The sequence below is a fragment of the Hipposideros armiger genome, unplaced genomic scaffold (assembly GCF_001890085.2).
Source record: "Hipposideros armiger isolate ML-2016 unplaced genomic scaffold, ASM189008v1 scaffold_312, whole genome shotgun sequence".
Lineage (NCBI taxonomy): Eukaryota > Metazoa > Chordata > Mammalia > Chiroptera > Hipposideridae > Hipposideros > Hipposideros armiger.
Genome location: NW_017731662.1, coordinates 943,854 through 964,540, shown reverse-complemented (window position 1 = coordinate 964,540; position 20,687 = coordinate 943,854). Strand labels below are relative to the sequence as shown.

The 20,687-nt window shown below is 39.3% G+C and overlaps 1 protein-coding gene across 1 annotated transcript in view; it reads left to right on the top strand.

Moving 5' to 3' along the window:
- PUS7 (pseudouridine synthase 7) overlaps positions 1–20,257 on the top strand; it is a 59,856-nt gene extending 39,599 nt beyond the window's left edge. Inside the window, exons 9-17 of the mRNA XM_019660125.1 lie at positions 4,434–4,562; positions 5,211–5,336; positions 10,557–10,618; positions 11,454–11,614; positions 12,567–12,693; positions 14,530–14,631; positions 17,005–17,134; positions 18,441–18,532; positions 19,155–20,257. Of these exons, the coding sequence (XP_019515670.1) occupies positions 4,434–4,562; positions 5,211–5,336; positions 10,557–10,618; positions 11,454–11,614; positions 12,567–12,693; positions 14,530–14,631; positions 17,005–17,134; positions 18,441–18,532; positions 19,155–19,291 (1,066 nt within the window). The 3' untranslated portion in view covers positions 19,292–20,257. The remainder of the gene's footprint in view (positions 1–4,433; positions 4,563–5,210; positions 5,337–10,556; positions 10,619–11,453; positions 11,615–12,566; positions 12,694–14,529; positions 14,632–17,004; positions 17,135–18,440; positions 18,533–19,154) is intronic.
- Positions 20,258–20,687: the final 430 nt, after the last annotated feature.

Sequence of the window (20,687 nt, the reverse complement as noted above, 5' to 3'; positions counted from 1 at the left end):
TTTCTGTGGAGTCTGTTGTTACTTCGCCTCTTTCATTTCTGATTTTACTAATGTGAGCCCTCTCTCTTTTTCTTTTGATGAGTCTAGCTAGGGGCTTGTCAATTTTGTTTATCTTCTCAAGACCAGCTCTTGGTTTCTAAACACTTTTGACATCAGAAGTTAACTCAGGAGAAAGAAACAAAAAGTCCCAATCAAAGCCCCTGGAACGATAGTGCGCAAAGTCGTTTTATTTATCTCTGCAACCAGTGTAAACTTGTCAAAGACTAGTAGTGAAGATTAGTGTCTTAGTGAATGCACAGAGACCAAACACTGCTTTAAATGAGACGTGGTAAAATGTACGTCACTACTGTAAGCCCAAAGGAAACAAAAGAATCAACTGTGAAAGTACTTGACTTACTTGGGGTAATTAAAAAAAAAAATCTCTGACTAAGGATTAGGATTTAGGATACCCTTTTCTAAGTATGATTTCGATCCCAGGGCTATTAAAAAAAAATATTCCTGAATTTAAAATTTTAATATATAGTCCTTATTTACAGAAGAATGCCAACTAATTTAGGAGAGATGGTCGATACAGAAACACACTCCTTTACACACAGTAATATTTGCACCAGGCAGCATTTATCCTTGAGTACCCAAACATCTGGATTAAAGACTGGGGGGGAACAACAGGGTAGTCACACAATTTTTAAAATGTCACCCACAGATTACTCATTAAAAATAAAGGGAAAAGAGGGAAAGGTGCCCTTACCATGGAAAAACCTAGCAAATACCATCCTAACCCAATGATTTATCACCAGCAGTGATGAACAAACTGAATCCGTTACCTTTAGCTGTGCTACACTGAAAAGGCCACCACATCAGCTAAGTAATATTCCTACTAAAATGTTTATCTGAGTCCAGTATGAGGAAACAGTCAAACCCAAATGGAAAGGCATTGTATAAAACAGTTGGCCCGAATTCTTTACAAGTCAGATATCTACATAAAACAGAAAGCTAGACAGATCCAGGTATTAGCTCATGGGAGACATCACAACTGCAGTATGTGGTCCTTGATTAGATCCTGAATTTAAGGAACTTTTAGAAAATCTAAAGGGTGTTATTGGGGTAATTGGGTGAGTTTGGATATGGGCTGCGTACGAGCAGTGTTGAATTCATTTGGTTCCCTGAGTGTCACCACAGTGGCTCAGCAGGAGACTGCTTGTTCTTAGGAGACACACACTGGAGTCACTTAGGGTAAGGTATCCCAAATGTCTGTAACTAGCTCTCAGATGGTCAGTAAAATGTGTAGATTTTACATTTGCATGTGTATGTATGGGTGTATGTGTAATGTATGGTGGTTGATATATCTAAAGAGAGGGATAAAGTAAACCTGGGAAAAGGTTAGCAACTGGTAAATCTAAGTGAAAAGTATAAGGTGGTTCATTATAGTGTTACCAATTTACTCCAGTTTTGAATTGTTTTAACAAAGTTGAGAAATTTTCTAAAGTGTAAAATGCTATAAATAAAGCATATTTACAAAATGGGAGATAAAATAGGTGGTAAAGGGTAGATTTCCTTAATATATGAAAATAGTGAAAAAAATATTAACAATCCAATAGAAAAATCGGCAACAGGATGAACAGGCAGTTCACAGTCAACATGTGAAGTTATGTCTAACCTCACTCACAATAAGGAGCACACATGTAAAAAACAAAAAAATATTTTAACTTAGACTGGCAGGCCTCAAAAACGTTCATAATACACTGGGTAAGGAGACACAAAGATGAGGCATAGGAGCTTACCTATCGGGTTGTCGGAAAAGTCATGACGCATTTTTGCAACAAAAAACGTAGAAAAAATACATCATGACTTTTCTGACAACCCAATATTCATGGTGTGAGTGTAAATTGATATAACCTTTTTGGAGAGCAAAACAGCGTTAAAATTTAAAATCCATGCCTTCCACATCTAGGGATTTATCCCAAACATACACCTATATAGGTGCACAGAGAATTATGTGTAAGGATATTTGCTATAGAATTGTTTATAATACAAAAGGTTGGTAGCAATTTAAATGTCCATTGAAGGGGACTGGTCACATAAAGGGTCAGTATCCATGCAGAGCCGCAGCCATCGTACAAAGAATGAGGCAGCCTCCGAAGTGCTGGATGGACAAGGCAGATCTCAAATATGCATTTTTAAATGAAAAAAAACAAGATGCCGAACAATTTATAATGTAACAAGATTTGTTTTTTAAAAAGGTGGATCTGGGGGCTGAGTACCTGGTTGTGTTCACTTTCATCAAGCAGAACACTTATGATTTGTGTACTTTTCTGTATATACAACATACAAGATGTGATAAAAAAATACAGTGACTGTTTAAATTTTTTTAAATGTATTACAGTAAAAAACACATTGCCATTAATCCCCCTCAAAATACTCCTCCTTGCTTTGAACACACTTATCACATCATTCCTGCCACTGTCTGAAGCAGTTCTGGAAGTCCTCTTTCGTGAGTGGCTTTAGTTGTGCTGTCGTGGCTGCCTTCATGTCCCAAATCGATTCAAGACATTTACCTTTGATGGACATTTTGACTTTGGGGAAGAGCCAGAAGTCGCATGGTGCCAGATCCAGTGAATAAGGTGGATGAGGACACACCATAATGTTTTGACAGAAGCTGCTGTACCAGAAGTGATGTGTGAGACGGAGCCTTTCCGTTGTGATCACAAACTATGGTGAATGCTGCTGCCCAGCGCCATCCAACAGAAAGGCAGGGATCTTCAATATGGGAAGCGGCACAATGAACCTTAGTAACAGTGTGTTGACAAGTTTAAACCTTTTTTTTCCCAAGATTTTATTGGGGAATTAGGGGAGGGGAACAGTGTTGGGGAATTGGGGAAGGGGACCAGCCAAGTTGTTCTTTAATCTTTGTTGTGGTGGGCTCCAGTTGCCATCTGGCTGTCCAGCGGCAGCTCGTGGCCTCTACGCTCAAGGTGCTGTATTCAATCTTAGTTGTGGGTGAAGCCACCATCCCATGCGAGAGTCGAACCAGCAGCCTTGTTGTTCAGAGCGCACACTCTATCCACTGAGCCATCCGGGTGGCAGCTCAGCTCAAGGTGCTGAGTTCAGTCTTAGTTGCGGGCGGGCGTAGCCCACCATCGAACAGGCAATCTCGTTACACCAGCCAAGCCATCCTGCCACCTGTTGGCAACAGCTCGGCAACAGCTCAGCTTGGGCGCAGCCTCACTGGCTCATGTGGGAATCGAACCGGCAGCCCTGTTGCTCAGAGCTCATGCTCTTAAGTCAACTCTTAACCAACTGAGCCACTCGGCCGGCCCAAGTTTCAACCTTTTCAGTGCAGTCGGTCAGATGTGAGCTACATTTGAGAGGTGTGTTTTAAAGTGTGCCGTAAATCATCCTCCATCATGACAATGCTTCGTGTCACACATCACAGCAACTTCTGTCAAATAAAAACATTTCAGTGTGTCCTCATCCACCTTATTCACTGGATCTGGCACCATGAGACTTCTGGCTCTTCCCCAAAGTCAAAATGATTGAGGACATTGAGGCAGCCATGACAGTGCAACTAAAGACACTCACAAAAGAGGACTTCCAGAACTGCTTCAGAAAGTGGCAAGAACAATGGGATAAGCATTTTTGAAGTGAAGGGGAGTGTTTTGAGGGGGATTAATGGCAATGCATCGTCTGTAATACATTTTTTTAATTTAAACATTCACTGTATTGTTTGATCACACTTCGTATATGTATCTTTAATGTGTTTAAGAAAAAAGAATGGGAGGAAATTCAAAGTTAGATGTTAACAGATTTTCTTTTCAGGTGATGGAACTGAATTGTTTTCTCGGAGGTTTTCTGTATTGTTCCTAGTTTTCTGTAGTGAGGTCATATTTTTCTGATACACAAACTATTTTTTAAATGTTTATTAAAAATCTTGATAGTTGTATGAGATTACTCTTTGCTCTATCCCCTTTCTCATTGCCCCTCACAAAAAGTAGAAAATTCTGCAGATGTTTTTCCATTCCTCATCAGGAAGTATATAAATATATGTGGCTTTAAGAATGTATACATATCGCTCAAGAGTTTGAGCTCTGAGCAACAGCGGTTCGAGTCAGCCCGAGCTGAGCAGCCGTGAGCTGCCAACAGGTGGCGGGATGGCTCAGCTAAAAAAAAAAAAAAAAAAAAAGAATGTACACATGGCCCAGGTTGCATGATCCCAGTAGGACCAGGTATCATTATGCCCAAGGAATGATCCAAAGGGACATGGAACGTACACCCACCTCCCACCCCACCCCGCCGTACATCTGTCTTTTCCCACCTTCATAGTTCGGCTTTTTGTGTAGTCAGGTGCTATTTTGTGTAGTAACGTGACCTAGACTGTTTCAGTCAGGCAGTATTTCATGATCTTCTCTCTGCTCCTTTTTTATTGTATTTTGTAGAATAACTGCACAAAGACTTGCCCACTTGAACAAGTGCTTAATGAACTTTAAGCTGGGGAATTTCAGCTATCAGAAAAGCCCTCTGAAACTAGGAGAGCTTCAAGGGAATCACTTCACTGTTGTTCTCAGGTAAAGAGCTGTGGGCTGGAATGCAGACCAGGGGTCTTGCTGGGTCACCTTGAGTCTGTACAAAAAAGTTATTAATCCAGGTGAGCTGGTACCAGCAGGCGTGGCAGCAAGGGAAGGCCAAGTGGGACCTGATAGGATCAGGGGAGCAAACACTGCTGTAGTATTTGTACCAACACCCCACCCCTCTAAAAACTCAGCACCACCTTTGGAAAGACGTTATCTCCTTAAATGTGGTGGTCAAAAACAAAGACTCTTATGATTACACTTTTTTGTGATACCTGGAATAGGCAAATTGTAGACACAGAAAGTAGAAGAGATGTTACCTGGGGTGGAGGTGGAGGGGGGATGGAGAATTATTTGATGGGTGTGGTTTCAGTTTGGGAAGATGAAAAAGTTTGGTGAAGGTTACACAAGATTGTAAATGTACTTAATGCCACTATATTGCATGCTTAAAAATGGCTAAAATGGTCAACTTAATATTGTGTATACTTTACCACAATTTAAAAAAAGAAATGGCCAAGTTCTCAGGAGGTAGAGAGAAAGCTGCAGTGAACAAGGGAAGGCATGGAAGCCAAGCCGTATCATTTATGATGTGCACCCCTTAATGTGTTTGTAAACTCTTTCCTCGGATAATTTGGACCTCCAAAGAAATATAACAGGAACTGATGACCAAGTACAACATGCCATGAACTCTCTCAAGGAGATTGGATTTATTAACTACTACGGAATGCAAAGATTTGGAACTACAGCCGTCCCCACATATCAAGTTGGAAGGTTTGTATTTAATTTCTTAATTCTTGTTTAAAAGAGCTCTCTCATAAGAAGAAGCAGGGTGTTTTGTTGGTATTGTTTTTAATTAGTTCTAGATTTCCTCCTATCTGGGCCAAATGAACCAATGGTATCTCGTCTATTTGGATGACTACCTGATCTGTAGCCTGCTAATTTTTGTTCTGTTTTAAGAGAATACATGCACAAGGTCAAATAATAAATAAGAGTTCAAAATAGAACCTGAAAAGTAAGTTTTTCCCCCACCCTTGATTGCCCACTTGGGGATTCTCTTTATTTTCTTTCATACAGGTAAACCTTGGCTCAGTAAGTGACCCAACAGTAAGCAGTTGATGAGAGTTAACTCAGACCCACAGTAGCCTGATGGAAATGATGCAGTTTCTAATCTCTGTTAACAAGCGCTTCCCAGTTTATTAAACTGGGACCTGCCCTTTCCCCTCCTTGAAAGAAAGCACTCTGGGATGTAATTAGTGAGGTAAAATTTCTCATAAGAACTGTGATTCACTTTTAGTTAATAGGAAATCCCTCTAAGGTAACCTAGGGTGGCAGTCCCATCAATAAATACTTGGGAAAGCTAAACAACAACAAAAATACTTACATACAGACATACTTGGGTTTCATAAACCTACTTGTTATACTGTTGTTCCACAGAGACTGTGTTACATTTGGTAATTATTCACATGGGAGTTAGAATTGTGGAGGTTATGAATTGGAAGTGATCTGAGATTATTTAGTTTATTTTCTTGTGTTTCAAACCCTTCGTTTTAGTGAAGTTGAAAGTTAGGCTTAGGGAGGCCTGTCGGAGCTCACTAGGTGGTCAGCTAGTCCTGGGAATAGAGGTATTTTCTTGACGTCCAGCAGCTGACTACATGAAGTTGCATTTGTACTTGTATCATTAAAATGGTAAAAATCTATCATGTAGTATTTCCTCTACCTCTTTAAGGCAGTGTTGCTCAGGCAGTGAAGCTAGACTATCGTTCTGAGCCTCAGATTACTCATCTGTAAATGGAGATGTTAATACCAACCTCACAGGCTAATGAAATGATGTGATGATGTTTATGCAGCACCTATTTCTATGCCTTGAAAATAGTAAGTGCTCAGTAACTGGAAACCAGCATTTTAAAATTAAACCAGACCTACTAACCAGAGAAAAAACTGTTGCCAAGAGAAAACTGTAGTAACTAATAATCACTATTATTAGATAATAAAAGGTAATGTTTTCAGTCTTGCTAATGGTTAGAGGATGTTGATAAAGATAGTGAAGATGCTAATTCTATTATGGGACAGAGTATTTAAGGGGAGGCTGTATCAACCTTTGTTTACACCAGTGTTTATAAGAACATTAGTCACAGTAGCCAAAAGGTGTCTATTTTTTTTTTTTTAAGATTTTACTGGGGAATTGGGGGAGGGGAACAGCACTGGGTAATCAGGGAAGGGGAACAGACAAGTTGCTGTCCTTTTGTTCTTCAGTCTAGTTGTGGAGGATGTCGTTTCACTGGCCCATGTTGGTATTATCATTGCGCTCTTCCCGGGTGAGGCAGTCACTTGCTGGCCATTGGACAGCAGCTCACAGAAGCCACTGCAGCAGGGGCTGCAGCCTACGCCATCGCCGGCGACTCACGGCAGCCCAGCTCCAGGTTGAGCTGTTGTTCGCCGTATTAGCTGTAGAGGGCGCAGCATCATTGGCCCTCATGTGGGGTCCGAACCGGGGCCCTGCTGCTCAGAGCTGGCATCCCAAGACAACTCTTACCAACGCGCCACTCGGCCGGCCCCCAAAAGGTGTCTATTAACAGATGAATGGATAAACAAAACGTGGTACATAGGTAAATGGAATATTATTCAGCCGTAAAAAGGAAGAAAATGTTGACACAAAATAAACCTTGAAGAATTTTTTGCTAAGTGAAATAAGCCAGTCAAAAAAAGAGAAATATTGTCTAATTCCTTTTATATGAGGTTCCTACAGTCATCAAATTCATAGACAAAATAGAGTGGTGGTTGCCAGTAGCTGGGGGTGGGAGGAATTGGGGAGTTTTTGTTTGATGTGTACAGCGTTTCAGTTGCGGAAAAGCAAACCATTCTGGAGGCAGATGGTCCTGATGACTACACAACAGTGTATTTTTTGCTGTCCATATATTTGATACCGTAGAACTGTATATTTAAAAATGGCAAAATGATAAATGTTATGTATGTGTATTTTACACACAAAAAAAAAATCGTGGAAGAAGGAAAGGTAATGTAGAAGTAGAAAACAGCTTTACGAGTGGGCCAGATAGAATGGCCATTGTAAATCAAACATATACATATTTTATAAGGCAATGTGTACCAAACCTTCCCATAAACAGTAGCTTCTTAAAGATGTTGAGAAGTCTTATAGTTAAACTTTTTAATATATTACACCAGGTGTTGGCAATCTTTTTCTGTAAAGGACCAGATTGTAAATATAGGCTTTGTGGGCCATAAAGTGTTTGTAGCAGCTACAGTAAGACCTCACATAACTTTGTTGATAGGTTCTTAGAAACTGTGACTCTAAGCGAAACAATGTACAAAGACACCTGTTTGACCAAAGGCTAATTGATATAAATGACTTAAGTTCTTACGGCAAAATATCACCAAACTTCTAAATAAAGGCCCCAAACACTTCTAATAGTAAACATTGAAATCATTGTGAGCTATACATACAAGAAAGATGAATAAAAAGCCAGGTGATTTTTCCATCCCACTTATTTCATGTTAGGGTCACGGCTGGCTAGAACCTCTCCTGGCACCCACCCAGGAGACGACATCCTCCCATAACAGGGTGTACCACAAACACCCCCACATTCACTCATTCTGGGCCAATATAGACACGCCAGGTAACCCACGAGTACATCTTTGGGATGTAGGAGGAAACTGGAAGACCCAGAGAAAACCCACCCAGATGTGGGGAGAATGTGCCAGCCCCACACAGACGGAGGCCCCAGCCAGCAAGCAGTTTTTTTTTTCTCATCAACATTACAGCGAATTGGCATTGAACAAAACGACGTTATTTGAGGACCTGCTGTATTCAGCTGTGCTATGACAGTGCAAAAGCAGCCATACACAATATGTAAATGAGTGAACACAGCTGTTCTCCATAAAACTATTTACAAAATCAGGTGGCTAGCAGATGACAAGGTTTTTGAGCATAGAAGTCTTTTTCCATGATGTCTGGGAAACCAATGCCTAATCCTGGGTTAGTACTATACTCTTTTTGGAAGTGTTGCTGAAAAGCTAACCAACTAAATGTTTCACCCAGGAGTGAGTGAGTGTGTGTGTGTGTGTGTGTGTGTGTGTGTGTGTGTATGTATATATATTTTTTATTTTTTTAAGATTTTTATTGGGGGGCCGGCCGAGTGGCGCGATGGTTAAGAACTCGCTTGGGATGCCAGAGGGCCCCGGTTCGGATCCCACATATGAGGGCCAGTGACACTGCCCTCTGCAGCTAAGATGCTGAACAACAGCTCAACCTGGAGCTGGGCTGCCATGAGTCGCCGGCGACGGCGTGGGCTGCAGTCCCTGTGGCAGTGGATTGCCATGGGCTACCGTGTGTGGCCAGCAGCCAGCATGAGCGGCCAGCAGCCGCAGTGAGCGGCCGTCCAGAAGCCGGCGACTGATCTGCCTCGCCAGAGAAGAGCGCAATGATGGTGCCAACTTGGGCCAGTGAAGCAACGTCCTCCACAACTAGATTGAAGAACAAAAAAACGACAGCAACTTGTCTGTTCCCCTTTCCCCCATTCCCCAGCACTGTTCCCATCCCCCCAATTGCCCAATAAAAATCTTTAAAAAAAAAAAAAGATTTTTATTGGGGGATTGGGGGATGGGAACAGTGCTGGGGAATTGGGGGAAGGGGAATAGACAAGTTGCTATCCTTTTGTTCTTCAGTCTAGTTAGTTGTGGAGGATGTTGCTTCACTGGCCCAAGTTGGCATCATCGCGCTCTTCCCAGGTGAGGCAGATCAGTCCCCGGCTTCTGGACGGCCACTCATGGTGGCTGCTGGCCGCTCATGCTGGCCCATGGCTACCCACTGCACCAGGGGCTGCAGCCTACGCCGTCGCCGGCGACTCACGCAGACCAGCTCCAGGTCGAGCTGTTGTTCAGCATCTTAGCTGTAGAGGGCAGTGTCACTGGCCCTCACATGTGGGATCCAAACCAGGGCCCTCTGGCGTCCCAAGCCAGCTCTTAACCAACACGCCACTCGGCCGGCCCCACCCAGGAGTATATTTAAAGATCAATATCGCACGGCTTGTTCCACGACTGCAAGGATGGTCAGCAATAAGAAATCTATTAATGTAATGCTGTTTATTGTACTGCTAGATTAAAAATCCATATGATCTCATCAGTAGATACTAACCAGCAGTTTATACAATTCAATATACAAAAATACCCCATAAAGATTAACTTAAATGTGAAAATAAAAATCCTAATTAACTAGAAAAACAAAAATTAATAGGAGGGATTTCTATATTTTTTTGATAGGGAGGGTCTTTCTAAGTATGACTCCAAGACCAGAAATGTTACCAGAAAAAAATTTTCAGATATGATACACAAAGTATAACTTCTGTATGGCAAAAAATAATATAATAAAAGTTAAAGGAAAAACTGTATACACTTATAGATGCATAAAAAAACTCTTGAAAAATACACTCTAAAGTGTTAACTGTTTAAGTTCTGAGAGGTTAGATAGCAGGCAACCAACCTTTCTTATGTACTGTTTAATCTTTAAGAAGCATGTATAACTTGTAATCAGCAAAAATGAAGATTTTTTCATTTTGGCAAGAATAATAGAAAAGGATAAATTGTATTTATCTATTTGCCTAGGCAAGAAGGTTTTTTTAACATGGGGGTGAAATTTTTTTGAGAAATTTCAAATAAGTTTTGGTACATAAAGGCTTAACTTTGATCTATACAGGTAATACCATGTATAACAACTTAAAGCATGACCATATAGCATTTATACTATTATAAATTTTTAAAACTGAAATGATATTAAATGTTATGAGTAAACAGTTCTTAATTTTCTTTTAAGTTCTTTTAGCATTTAAATTTGAAATCTTTATCATTATATTAGTTTTTCAACTTATAATTCAATAAAATATATAAAGTTAATATGATTCGTTGACTCTACAGATTTGGGCATATAAAATTTATCTTAATGCAAAATTAAGTAAAATAAATGCTCTTTAATTTTAGAGCTATCCTACAGAACTCCTGGGCTGAAGTCATGGATTTAATATTGAAACCCCGTTCTGGAGGTGAGAATAAAATTCATGTTATGAAAAAAATAGAATACCTGTCTAAGTATTCACAGAATTTCTTTAAATAAAAGTATGTGTGAAAATTAGGGGATTTAATTCAGAATTATAAAAAAAATTTGTAGTAAAATAAAAAGTATGGTTTATTTTTTCACAGGTTTATGTATATATTTAAGATTTATGAATTATATCCTGTTTTTAGCTATTTGGCTCATCTAATTTACTAATTCATAAATGAATACATTCATTCCCCTTTTTCCATGTGCCACTAAATCTCTGAACACATAGGAATCCAAACATTGATAAGCATAGTGTAATAGAATATAAAAACTTGGCAATACCATGCTGAGGATCTTTAGTTTGAAGAGTTCATTAAAAACTTTCCAGAAAGTGTCTCCAAAATCATACTACTTGAAAAAGGATTTAAGTACTAATTTGCACATTATAAAATGATTATGCCTACTTTGGGTAATTATTCATTTGCAAATTAAAAGGAGATAAAATTATCTAATTTTAAAGGAAGTCACCCATTAAATTTGACAACTGTCGTATGTTGAATCACCTGTGATAACGAACAGTGACCAGCTTTAAATCCTGGGGTGGTAGTACATTGATAAAACCATCTAGTTCTGTAAACTTTCTGCATTTCCCATCTTTTCACTTCCTCATGATGGTGGTTCTCAGATGAGCAGAAGCTTTTCAGAGTACCTATATTACAAGTAACATTTTGTAATTTGTGTTCTCTAATGAAGCATTTTATTAATAAGTTATGGAAATCTGTCTATTGGATAAATTGTTTAATCATGGCTTTTTTTTTTTTTTTTTTGCCTCCCAGCCGAAAAGGGGTACTTGGTAAAATGCAGGGAAGAATGGGCGAAGACCAAAGACCCAGCTGCTGCCCTCAGAAAACTACCTGTCAAAAGGTGTGTGGAAGGGCAGCTGCTTCGAGGACTTTCAAAATATGGAATGAAGAATATAGTCTCTGCATTTGGCATAGTGAGTGCGATTTGTGAAGTCAGGCAAATGACTCGAGGTGGTTTAATGTTTTTTAAAGTTTACCGTTAAATATTTACTAAATTTGGAAAGAGCAAAAAGGTAAAGAAGGATCCTTTGGGTGGTCTCTGAGGGGTGATCCTTGTTCAGACTCTGAATGGTGATGGGGGTTGGTGATGGGTGCTTGCAATGTCAGCATAATCAACACTGAGGGAATGAGAAAAGCGTTAATGTGGAAAACAGTATCTACAAGGAAATGTAATTTCAGTGAACTTCTTGGTATTTGAAAAACTCAGAATCCATCATCGAGTTCATTTCCTGATGATTCTCCAGCATCAGAACTGTAACCTGCCTCAGTAAGAGGTTTGCACAGTAAGCGGTCTGAGTGGTTGCGTGATGGTGGTACCAGGTGATACCCACTCTTGTGTAGCCTGTACTAGTATTTGGATATGTGTGATCCAGAGTAGACTAAAGTTTAACTCTTAAACTTACGTCTTATTTACTACCTAGGATGTACCCAAAAAAGCAGGATTCTTCATGAAATTAGTTGTCAGTTCAATCCAGGTTTTCTCTTTCCATAAAATTATGGGGGAGGAAGCACTGTTAGGTCTATAATCGAAGTGTAAATTTTGGGAGTTTGAAGCCTGTGTCATTGATTGAGGGTATAAATTCTGTAGCATTTGCTTTGTCTGCATGAATGATTGCACTGTGGATGCAAAAGGGAACTGCTGCAGCTGCAGCAGATTGAAAACGCTTTAGTGTGAGGGGTTTCATCTCTAAAATTGGTTGCTGCATATCAGTCACCGTTTCTATAGACTATTAGAAAAATGAGAGATGTAAGGTGTGAGTTTCTTATATTAGGGTCACCACTAAATAAGGTGTTTTGAAAAGTACAGTACTTTTATATTTCGGGTATATATTTTTTTTTCTTGCTGTTTTTTCCCCTTCCCTCCAGATACCAAGAAATAATCGCTTAATGTATATTCATAGCTATCAAAGCTATGTGTGGAATAACATGGTGAGCAAGAGGATAGAAGAATACGGACTGAAACCTGTTCCAGGAGACCTGGTTCTCAAAGGAGGTAAAAAGACAAATGCCATCATTATTCAGCCAAACTAGGGTCCAGTGCTTAAAATCCAGCCTGGCTACTAGTTAAGACAGAGATCTAGTAAGTTTGAAATGGAAAGACTGACTTAGTTTAGTAAGTTTGTAAGCTCACACTGACTAGTTTGGATCTATATCTCTAATATGATTGATTTGAGTAAGTGGCCTGACTCCATTTTCTCAGCTGGAATAAGATTTGGACCGGATGTACCTAACATCCCTTTCCAAGCTTTAATCTGGGTCTACCAAATACTTCATTGCACTCTGGACATACTTGAGCCTCTCGGCTGTTGTCAGCCAGTTTTAAAGAGTTTCTTCAAGTCAGCACCAGACTGGAGCTCACTTCACATTTGGGTCTTGATCTGATGATGGACATTTAGTGCACTCTCTGTGCCGGAAATGTTCCTTGACGCGCATATGACCCCATCTGCTGCTGCGCCATTACTGTGTGCTGTCCTATGCTAAACCCTTCACCCACAACTTCTGGCTTAAAGCTCACGTGTTACTGCAAAGTATTCTCTCCGTTCTTCAGGTGAGGTTCAGTCACTTGCCCAGGGTTCTACAGCTGGTTAAAAAAGAAAAGACTGGGATTCAGCATCAAGTCTGTCTGTGTCCAAAGTCCGTGTTTTTCTGGCATTCCTGGCTGCCCTCTTCTACCTGAAGACAGCCTGCTCATCTGCAGGTGTGCCTGATAAATCTAAGTTATTTTTTTCCTGATTTAATATTTTATTAAATTATTTTTTATTATGAAATACACATTTTTTAGAATTAGTTTCAGCTGTATAACACAGTGCAATAGTTATACTTTTTACCCCTCGAAGTGACAATCCCCCTCCCCCAATCCTTCCTGATTTAATATTTTTTCCTCATTCATTATTGATCACATCCAGTATATTTTAATGTTCCGTCAGCCACCATATTTTATCCTCTAAATAAGACTGGTTTTTTTAATTGTTCATTCTTTTAGCAAAACGCATTCATTTGTGATAGCTTTCCAAATAGTATTTCTTTTATTAGTTTCAGGTGTACAGAGCAACATAATAGGTAGACATTTACACCCCTCACAAAGTGATAACTCCAACAAGTCTACTACCCCTCTGACATTGTATATAGCTGTTACAATATCATTGACTATATGTATCCCCTGTGCTGTACTTTACATCCTGTGAAAATACACACACAAACACACACACACACACACACACACACACACACACACACAGGGTGCCAAAAAAAATTTATACACATTTTAAGAAAGGAAAAACAGTATTAAAATTTTAATACTCAATACATACCGATAACAAAAGATGAATACAAGTCATGTGATATATTTTTTGGCACCATGCCTGGTATATTTATAATTATAGTTGATCCAAATAGTATTTTTTTCATGATATTGTTTTCTTTTCAGAAATACAATTACTTTATAACTCTGATCTCAGTGTTATCACTGCAGTGCTAGTTACTATGGTGAGGCATTGGTTGTACTTCTAAATAGTATTTTATAGTGTTGTTTAATAAAGAAAAGGAGCTGATTGTTAAAAGCAAGGATTCCCATAAAATGAGGGTGCAGCTGAGAAATAAATGTTTTTTAACTTTTTACTTTTTCTAAGTCAATGATTTTTTTTCTTGGGTAGGACAGAAAAGACAGAAAGGTCTATATTCCAACTTAATTTCTTCAAGCTTCGTGAGCCACTGAACCTGTACCACCTTGCACTTCTGACTGTTTACATGTATATAACTTTAGAAGATTGAGCTCATGAAATTATTGTCTATTTTCTTAATTTTTCTTCATTCTTTTGTGAATTTGTAGCCACAGCCACCTATATTGAGGAAGAAGATGTTCATAATTACTCCATCCATGATGTTGTAATGCCCTTGCCTGGTTTTGATGTTATCTACCCAAAGCATAAAAGTGAGTTCTCTATATGGGGAAAATAGTTAAAACAAAGTCTTAACATAATTAAGCCACTGGCAGCCAACAGTGGAGACAGGGGAAAAATTAGTATTTTAAATATAATTTTAGGACTTTGATATTATATTCATCAGATTTGAGAAGGAGGTGCATTCAGATGGACAGTTTAAATTAAGAAACAAGATGGTGGTGGTGGTGTTATTGGTATTATTGTTATTAGTGTTGTCATTATTGGCATTATTTAAATTTCTGAAATTCACTAGTTCATATTAAGGATGAGAAGCATTTGGAAAGAGTCGTTGAGAAAATGACTGGATAATTCTTAAACATTTTTTAACCTTTTTTTTTTAACTATGTAAATAATATCTGCTAGCTGTGTTTTAAAAGTCAGCAAGCACAAAAGTGTATAAAGTGAAAAGTTAGAATTGTTTCCCATTCCCCAGAGCCTGTTAAGAATTACTTCTGTTACCTTAATGGATGCCATTGGAGGGGGGGCAGAATTGAAACTTTTATTGTTCAACGATTAGAAATTTAAAAAAGAAAGCAGCTCTGAGCATGGGACCAGCCTGGTGAAGCTGACCCTGGAAGTTCACTCTAGGCCAGGGCTGGGCTGTGGGAGGTGTTTTCCTATCAAAACATCTTTTCTCCCAAGAAACCAGAATTATTTTGCTTACCAATATTATATAACTTGCAGTTTTACGAATTATAGAATGATTAGCATTAACACCCTACTTTGATAATGCAAATACTTATAAAAGAGTGAAATAGTAATTTGTCAGTTACATGTTGATTAATTTAATCGAGTTGCTGTGCTCCTAATGCTTATATGGGGTTGATTTCATTGAGGTAACAGGAGGAGAGAAGAGGAGGGGAGAACGCAGAAGAGACGTAGATGAGGGAGGGGTGTGGTCTGCCCATCTTGGCCTGGCAGCACAGTGAGGAAATTGAGAGACCAGTACCAGGAACCAGCCAAAAGAAAGGCACCGAGATGCTTAGAGCCACGCTTGCCCTCTTTCCAAGAAAGAAAAATAAAACATTCTTTTCTTCTTTCTTGCACCTCTCAGAAACTTGGGCTAATACTAATTAAAACATAAATTCAGTACAGCCTCTGACAAGGCACTCATGAAAACCTTGTGGCCAAGACAGGGGCTCATAGCCTGGATGGGTGGTAGCTCAGACCTGTGGATTCATAACATGTGGACACTTGGTGTCCAGCAAAGCTCGACTTAGGGATCCCTGTTGTCCTAGTAAGTGTGTCATGAGGGAGGCTTTCCTTGACTTTGTATACCTAACATTTTTTATGAATAACTTGAATAAAGAAACCCATTTATTATTTGTGCAAATAGAGTAACCCAAAATAGCTAATATTAATTATGTGAAAAATAAGTATTTAAAAAGAACCACAGAGGTCATTTAATAGGGTTAAATATAAATTCTCACATTTATGCTCAAAGACCAAATGTACAAATAGAAAAGGCTCAGTTTGATAAGTAGTCTACATGCAAAGTATCTGGAATTACTGTCAAACATAAGTCTGCTACCCCGAGGCAGATAGGGGTTTGGTGAGGAATACAGGAATGGCAGAGGAGGGACAGTTGAGGGAACCATTGTTTGGCCTAGGGAGGCTATGGCTTGGAGGTCCAATACTTATGAATTCATGTGGAAAGGGCAGTAATCTACTGTGTTCCAAAGCAGCCAACAGAAGTTACAAGAAGAAAGATTTCAGCTGGCAACAGGAAGCACTTTCTAATTGCATAGCTCACAAATGAAGTATTGGGTTTGTCGGAAAAGTCATGACGTATTTTTTCTATGTTTTTCGTTGCAAAAATGCACCATGACTTTTCCGACAACCCAATAGTTCCCAGTAAATGGCAGTGTGCACGCACAGGTGGGAGGACCATCTCTCTTGGGAGTTAGGAGAAAGATTCTATCTACATCAGGTGCCAGGGTGAACCAGATGGTTTTCCCAGGTCTTTTATTTTTATGCATTTAGGTATAACTACCTTCTGCCAGAAAGAGTTCGAGACTTCTGTATATGGCCTCTCCTTCTCCGAGCATGTATAAAAATAGTAATTAGTGACTTCTAATGAAATGGCCTTTTGTAACTGGCTTGGGAACCTCACACCCCAGATATTGTAGCTGCTGCAAAGATAACTTACAAGTTGGCCAAACATAAACTGGAGACACCTAATCCGAGTTAGTAAGTCACTACGTTTTGATTCCAGAGAATTGGCAGGATTGTAAATTAGAGGCTAATTTTGTTAGGGCAATCCAACTGAATTTACACGTTACTCTACTTGTAGCCAGTCCAGTGCCAGGTAGCTTGCTGACATGCTGCATTCCAACTAACTTTTTGTGTTTTATATTTATTAGTTAGTGAAGCCTACAGAGAAATGCTCACAGCAGACAATCTTGATATTGACAACATGAGACACAAAATCAGAGATTATTCCTTATCAGGGGCCTACCGCAAGATCGTTATTCGTCCTCAGAATGTCAGCTGGTGAGTGATAGCCCAGAATGAAATAGAACTGAATTACTATGTGAGATTTTAAGCTTTTGTATCACATATATTTCCCAGTGCTTACAACCTGGCATATAAGTGTTAGTTGTTACTACTATTATTACTGCTACTTTTGGTATTTTTCAAATTATCAGTAAATGAATGCATGCAAGCTTACACTGAAAGTGGCTTGGTTTATATTTTATTGACATTACTAAATTATTGAAGAAATGTGCAGAGAATGAACTTTTTCCCTGTTTCTGAAAAAACCGAGATTTGCTTACAGAGCTATCCTGAGCAAGTTACGTTACTCAGAATTAGCTATGAGTTTCGAACACCGATTTGGTGGTTTTAATATGTTTCTAGAGATAAAAGATACTTGTAGTAACCCATTTAAAAATACTTTAATAGTCCGCTGAGTGACTCAATTGGTTAAGAGCACGAGCTCTGAGCGACAGAGTCGCCGGTTTGATTCCCACATAGGCCAGTGAGCTGCACCCGAGCTGATCTGCTGCTGAGCTCCTAACAGGTGGCAGGATGGCTCAGCTGGTGAGAGCATGTGCTCCTAACAAGGTTTCCAGTTCGACTCCTGCATGGGATGGTGGGCTACGTCCTCCCGCAGTAAGATTAAATACGGCACCTTGAGCTGAGCTGCCTTGAGCTGCCGACAGGCGGCCGGATGGCAACTGGACTTGGAGCTGAACTAGCTGCACCCTCCACAACTAAGATTGAAGGACAACAACTTGGCTGTTCCCCTTCCCCAATTCCCCAAAAAAAATCTTAAAAAAAAAAAGAAAAAGGAAAACTTTAATAAGCTAGTATTATCTAAAGCTTTATCTGATAATTTTAAAATTAAATCCTGAGCTGGTTGCCCATTGCTGGAAATTGCCCCTTCCCTCCTCTTCTGTGCATTGTGGGAAAGGGGTGTCAGGCTTGGACTTTCCTCTCGCCTCCAGAGCGCAGGCCCTCCTGAGTACAGTGTTGTTTGCAGTGATGGCCACTGGGGAGAAGATATAAACGCTGGGACTCCTTCAGTCGCATCTGTACAAAGTGAAGTTTACTACTTATCGAGTACATGTGAAAGAATTTCCATCCTAGGGAAACATTTTATGTCACCTTGCTATATAATAATATAAAGGCAATACTTATATATAGAATTGGGGCCTCTTCCGTTATTAGATATTTCCACATAGAATTATTTATTTACAGTATACCCATGTATTTTTCCTTGCTAAACAAATGATGAGTAATCTAGTACCTTTTATGGAAGTTCACATTCACAGTTGCCTTTATTTATGTTTTGAAGGGAAGTGGTTGCATATGATGATCCTAAAATTCCACTCTTCAACACAGATGTGGACAACCTAGAAGGGAAGCCACCACCAGTTTTTGCTTCTGGTAAGTTTACTCAGCCATCTGGTCTGTGTCTACTTTGAAATATTTTCTAAAAACCCTCTTAGAATCACCACTCCCACCCACCTTGCTCTGTGATTTCTATTTTGTGTTTTGGCATCTTAGTTTCATGATTCTAGTTGGCGGTCAGTGATTAAAACAGTAAATCCCACTAAAAATGAATGGCTGTTAGAGAAGGTTTTGATTCTAGGTGATTGAATATTTTCTCCTCACCCCCATGAAGAGTTCACAAAGATGAATGAAAATCCAGGAAGAGTCAAAAACATTAAATTTGTATTTTCATTGTCAAATTCTTGTTGCCATTCCTTTGTTTGTCCTCACCCTGTAGTGTAATTTTATTTTTTTGACTTTGCATGCTTTTGTCTCCTGTGCTGTTTTGTCATCTGCCCTTATTATAATGGATCCAGGTAGAATTAACGTGGCGATTCAGCTGGGTTGAATACTCTCAGACCTTTTACTTCCATAGCTCATTCTCTGAGGTCCCGCAGGAGGTAGAAGCCTGAGGAATGGAGCACAGTTCTTTTATTTGAATAGAGATTAGGACTCGCCTCAGTGGGTCAGCAGCTGCCTTCCTTTTCTGACTGTTCTCTTCTTTCTTGCTTGGCAGAAGGCAAATACAGAGCTCTGAAGATGGATTTCTCTCTTCCTCCTTCTACCTATGCCACCATGGCTATTCGCGAAGTGCTAAAAATGGATACCAGCATCAAGAAGCAGACCCAGCTGAATACCACCTGGCTCCGCTGAGGCCTGTGCCTCAGACTAGAAAATGCAGACAGGCGTTTGCTGGCTTCCTGTCCATGTTTCCCTTAGCACAGACCCATACGTGGATTTTGGATCTTTGTAGTAAATGATTATTTGTATTTTTTCAAGTTTTTATTAGCTTTATTTGCAATATTTGTACACATATATAAATCCTGAGGATCCTTATTCTAGTTCAGAGAATATAACTTGGTCAGAATATATTTCAGGTGCTTAAATCAGAGTAAAATGTCAGCTTTACTGGCTTTCTAATAATTAAAAAGGACTTTGGTTTAAAGTAGCAGTTTTAGGTTTTGCTACATTCTTGAAGGACAACAGGAATTTTTAACACATCCATGAATAGAGTACACAATAATGCATTTTAAGAGAAAATGCAACAAAACATCTTAACTAAAAATAAATAATTAGAGCACCCCCCCCCACCTATGAATATAAATATAGTACTCATGCTTATTTAAACAATGACAAAACATTTATGGATTTATAAACACAGAAGTGATTGTTGTTATCTAGCTTATGTATCAGGTTCAGGTAAGTGTTTGTAGATTTTTTAGTTGCAATAGCTTTTGCATTTATATTGTTGTCTTGCAGGAGAGTTGCATTGAAAGGGCCTTTTTTCTTGATGTAAACATGTGCAACTATTTTGATTAGTTAAGGTCTAACTTTTACTCTAGGTGCCTTTTATGTTCAGAACTCTTTCCACTGGACTGGTATTTGCCCCAAAATAAATGACAGCAGAGAAGAAAACTTGAAACTTGTACAAGGGCTCCTCCTATCAGCAGCATTAACTTTGTCACCAACAGCCTAGGTATTTCCGTTTCTGGCATTGCATAAAACTTTTCTCTTGTGTGAGGATCACTATACCTTTCCAAGGGTCTGTGACATAACTGTACCAATTTTTATTTTCTATCATTTCTAGAACCAAATATAATAAATATTTTTAAAAACTTATTTCTACTGGTTGTATTAATAAATAAATATCAAAAACTACAAATGTGAATCTTGGCCCTGAATGAAGGCAAGGGGCTAATGAGGGAGCCTCAGAAATGGTGTTGACACAAAGGTGTCTCATGATCAGGGGTGAGGCATCATGAGATAATATGATAGATCATCAAACTGTATGACTGACTGAGCATGTTGGCCTGGATTCAGGGTCACTCTTACAATAGCACCTCTCGCTGGCCTTCCAGTGTGCTTTCAGGAGTGGAAAAGACAGGGATGGAGGAGAGCTACCCTGCCAGGAACATCACACATGGGAGGGGCAAGGACATTTGTCCCGTATCTGGCAGCGGAAACAAGATTGAGAACTGTTTTTCAGTTGCTGTATTTTAATGACATCCTTCACACTGTGGAGATTAAAAAAAAAAATTAAATATCATGG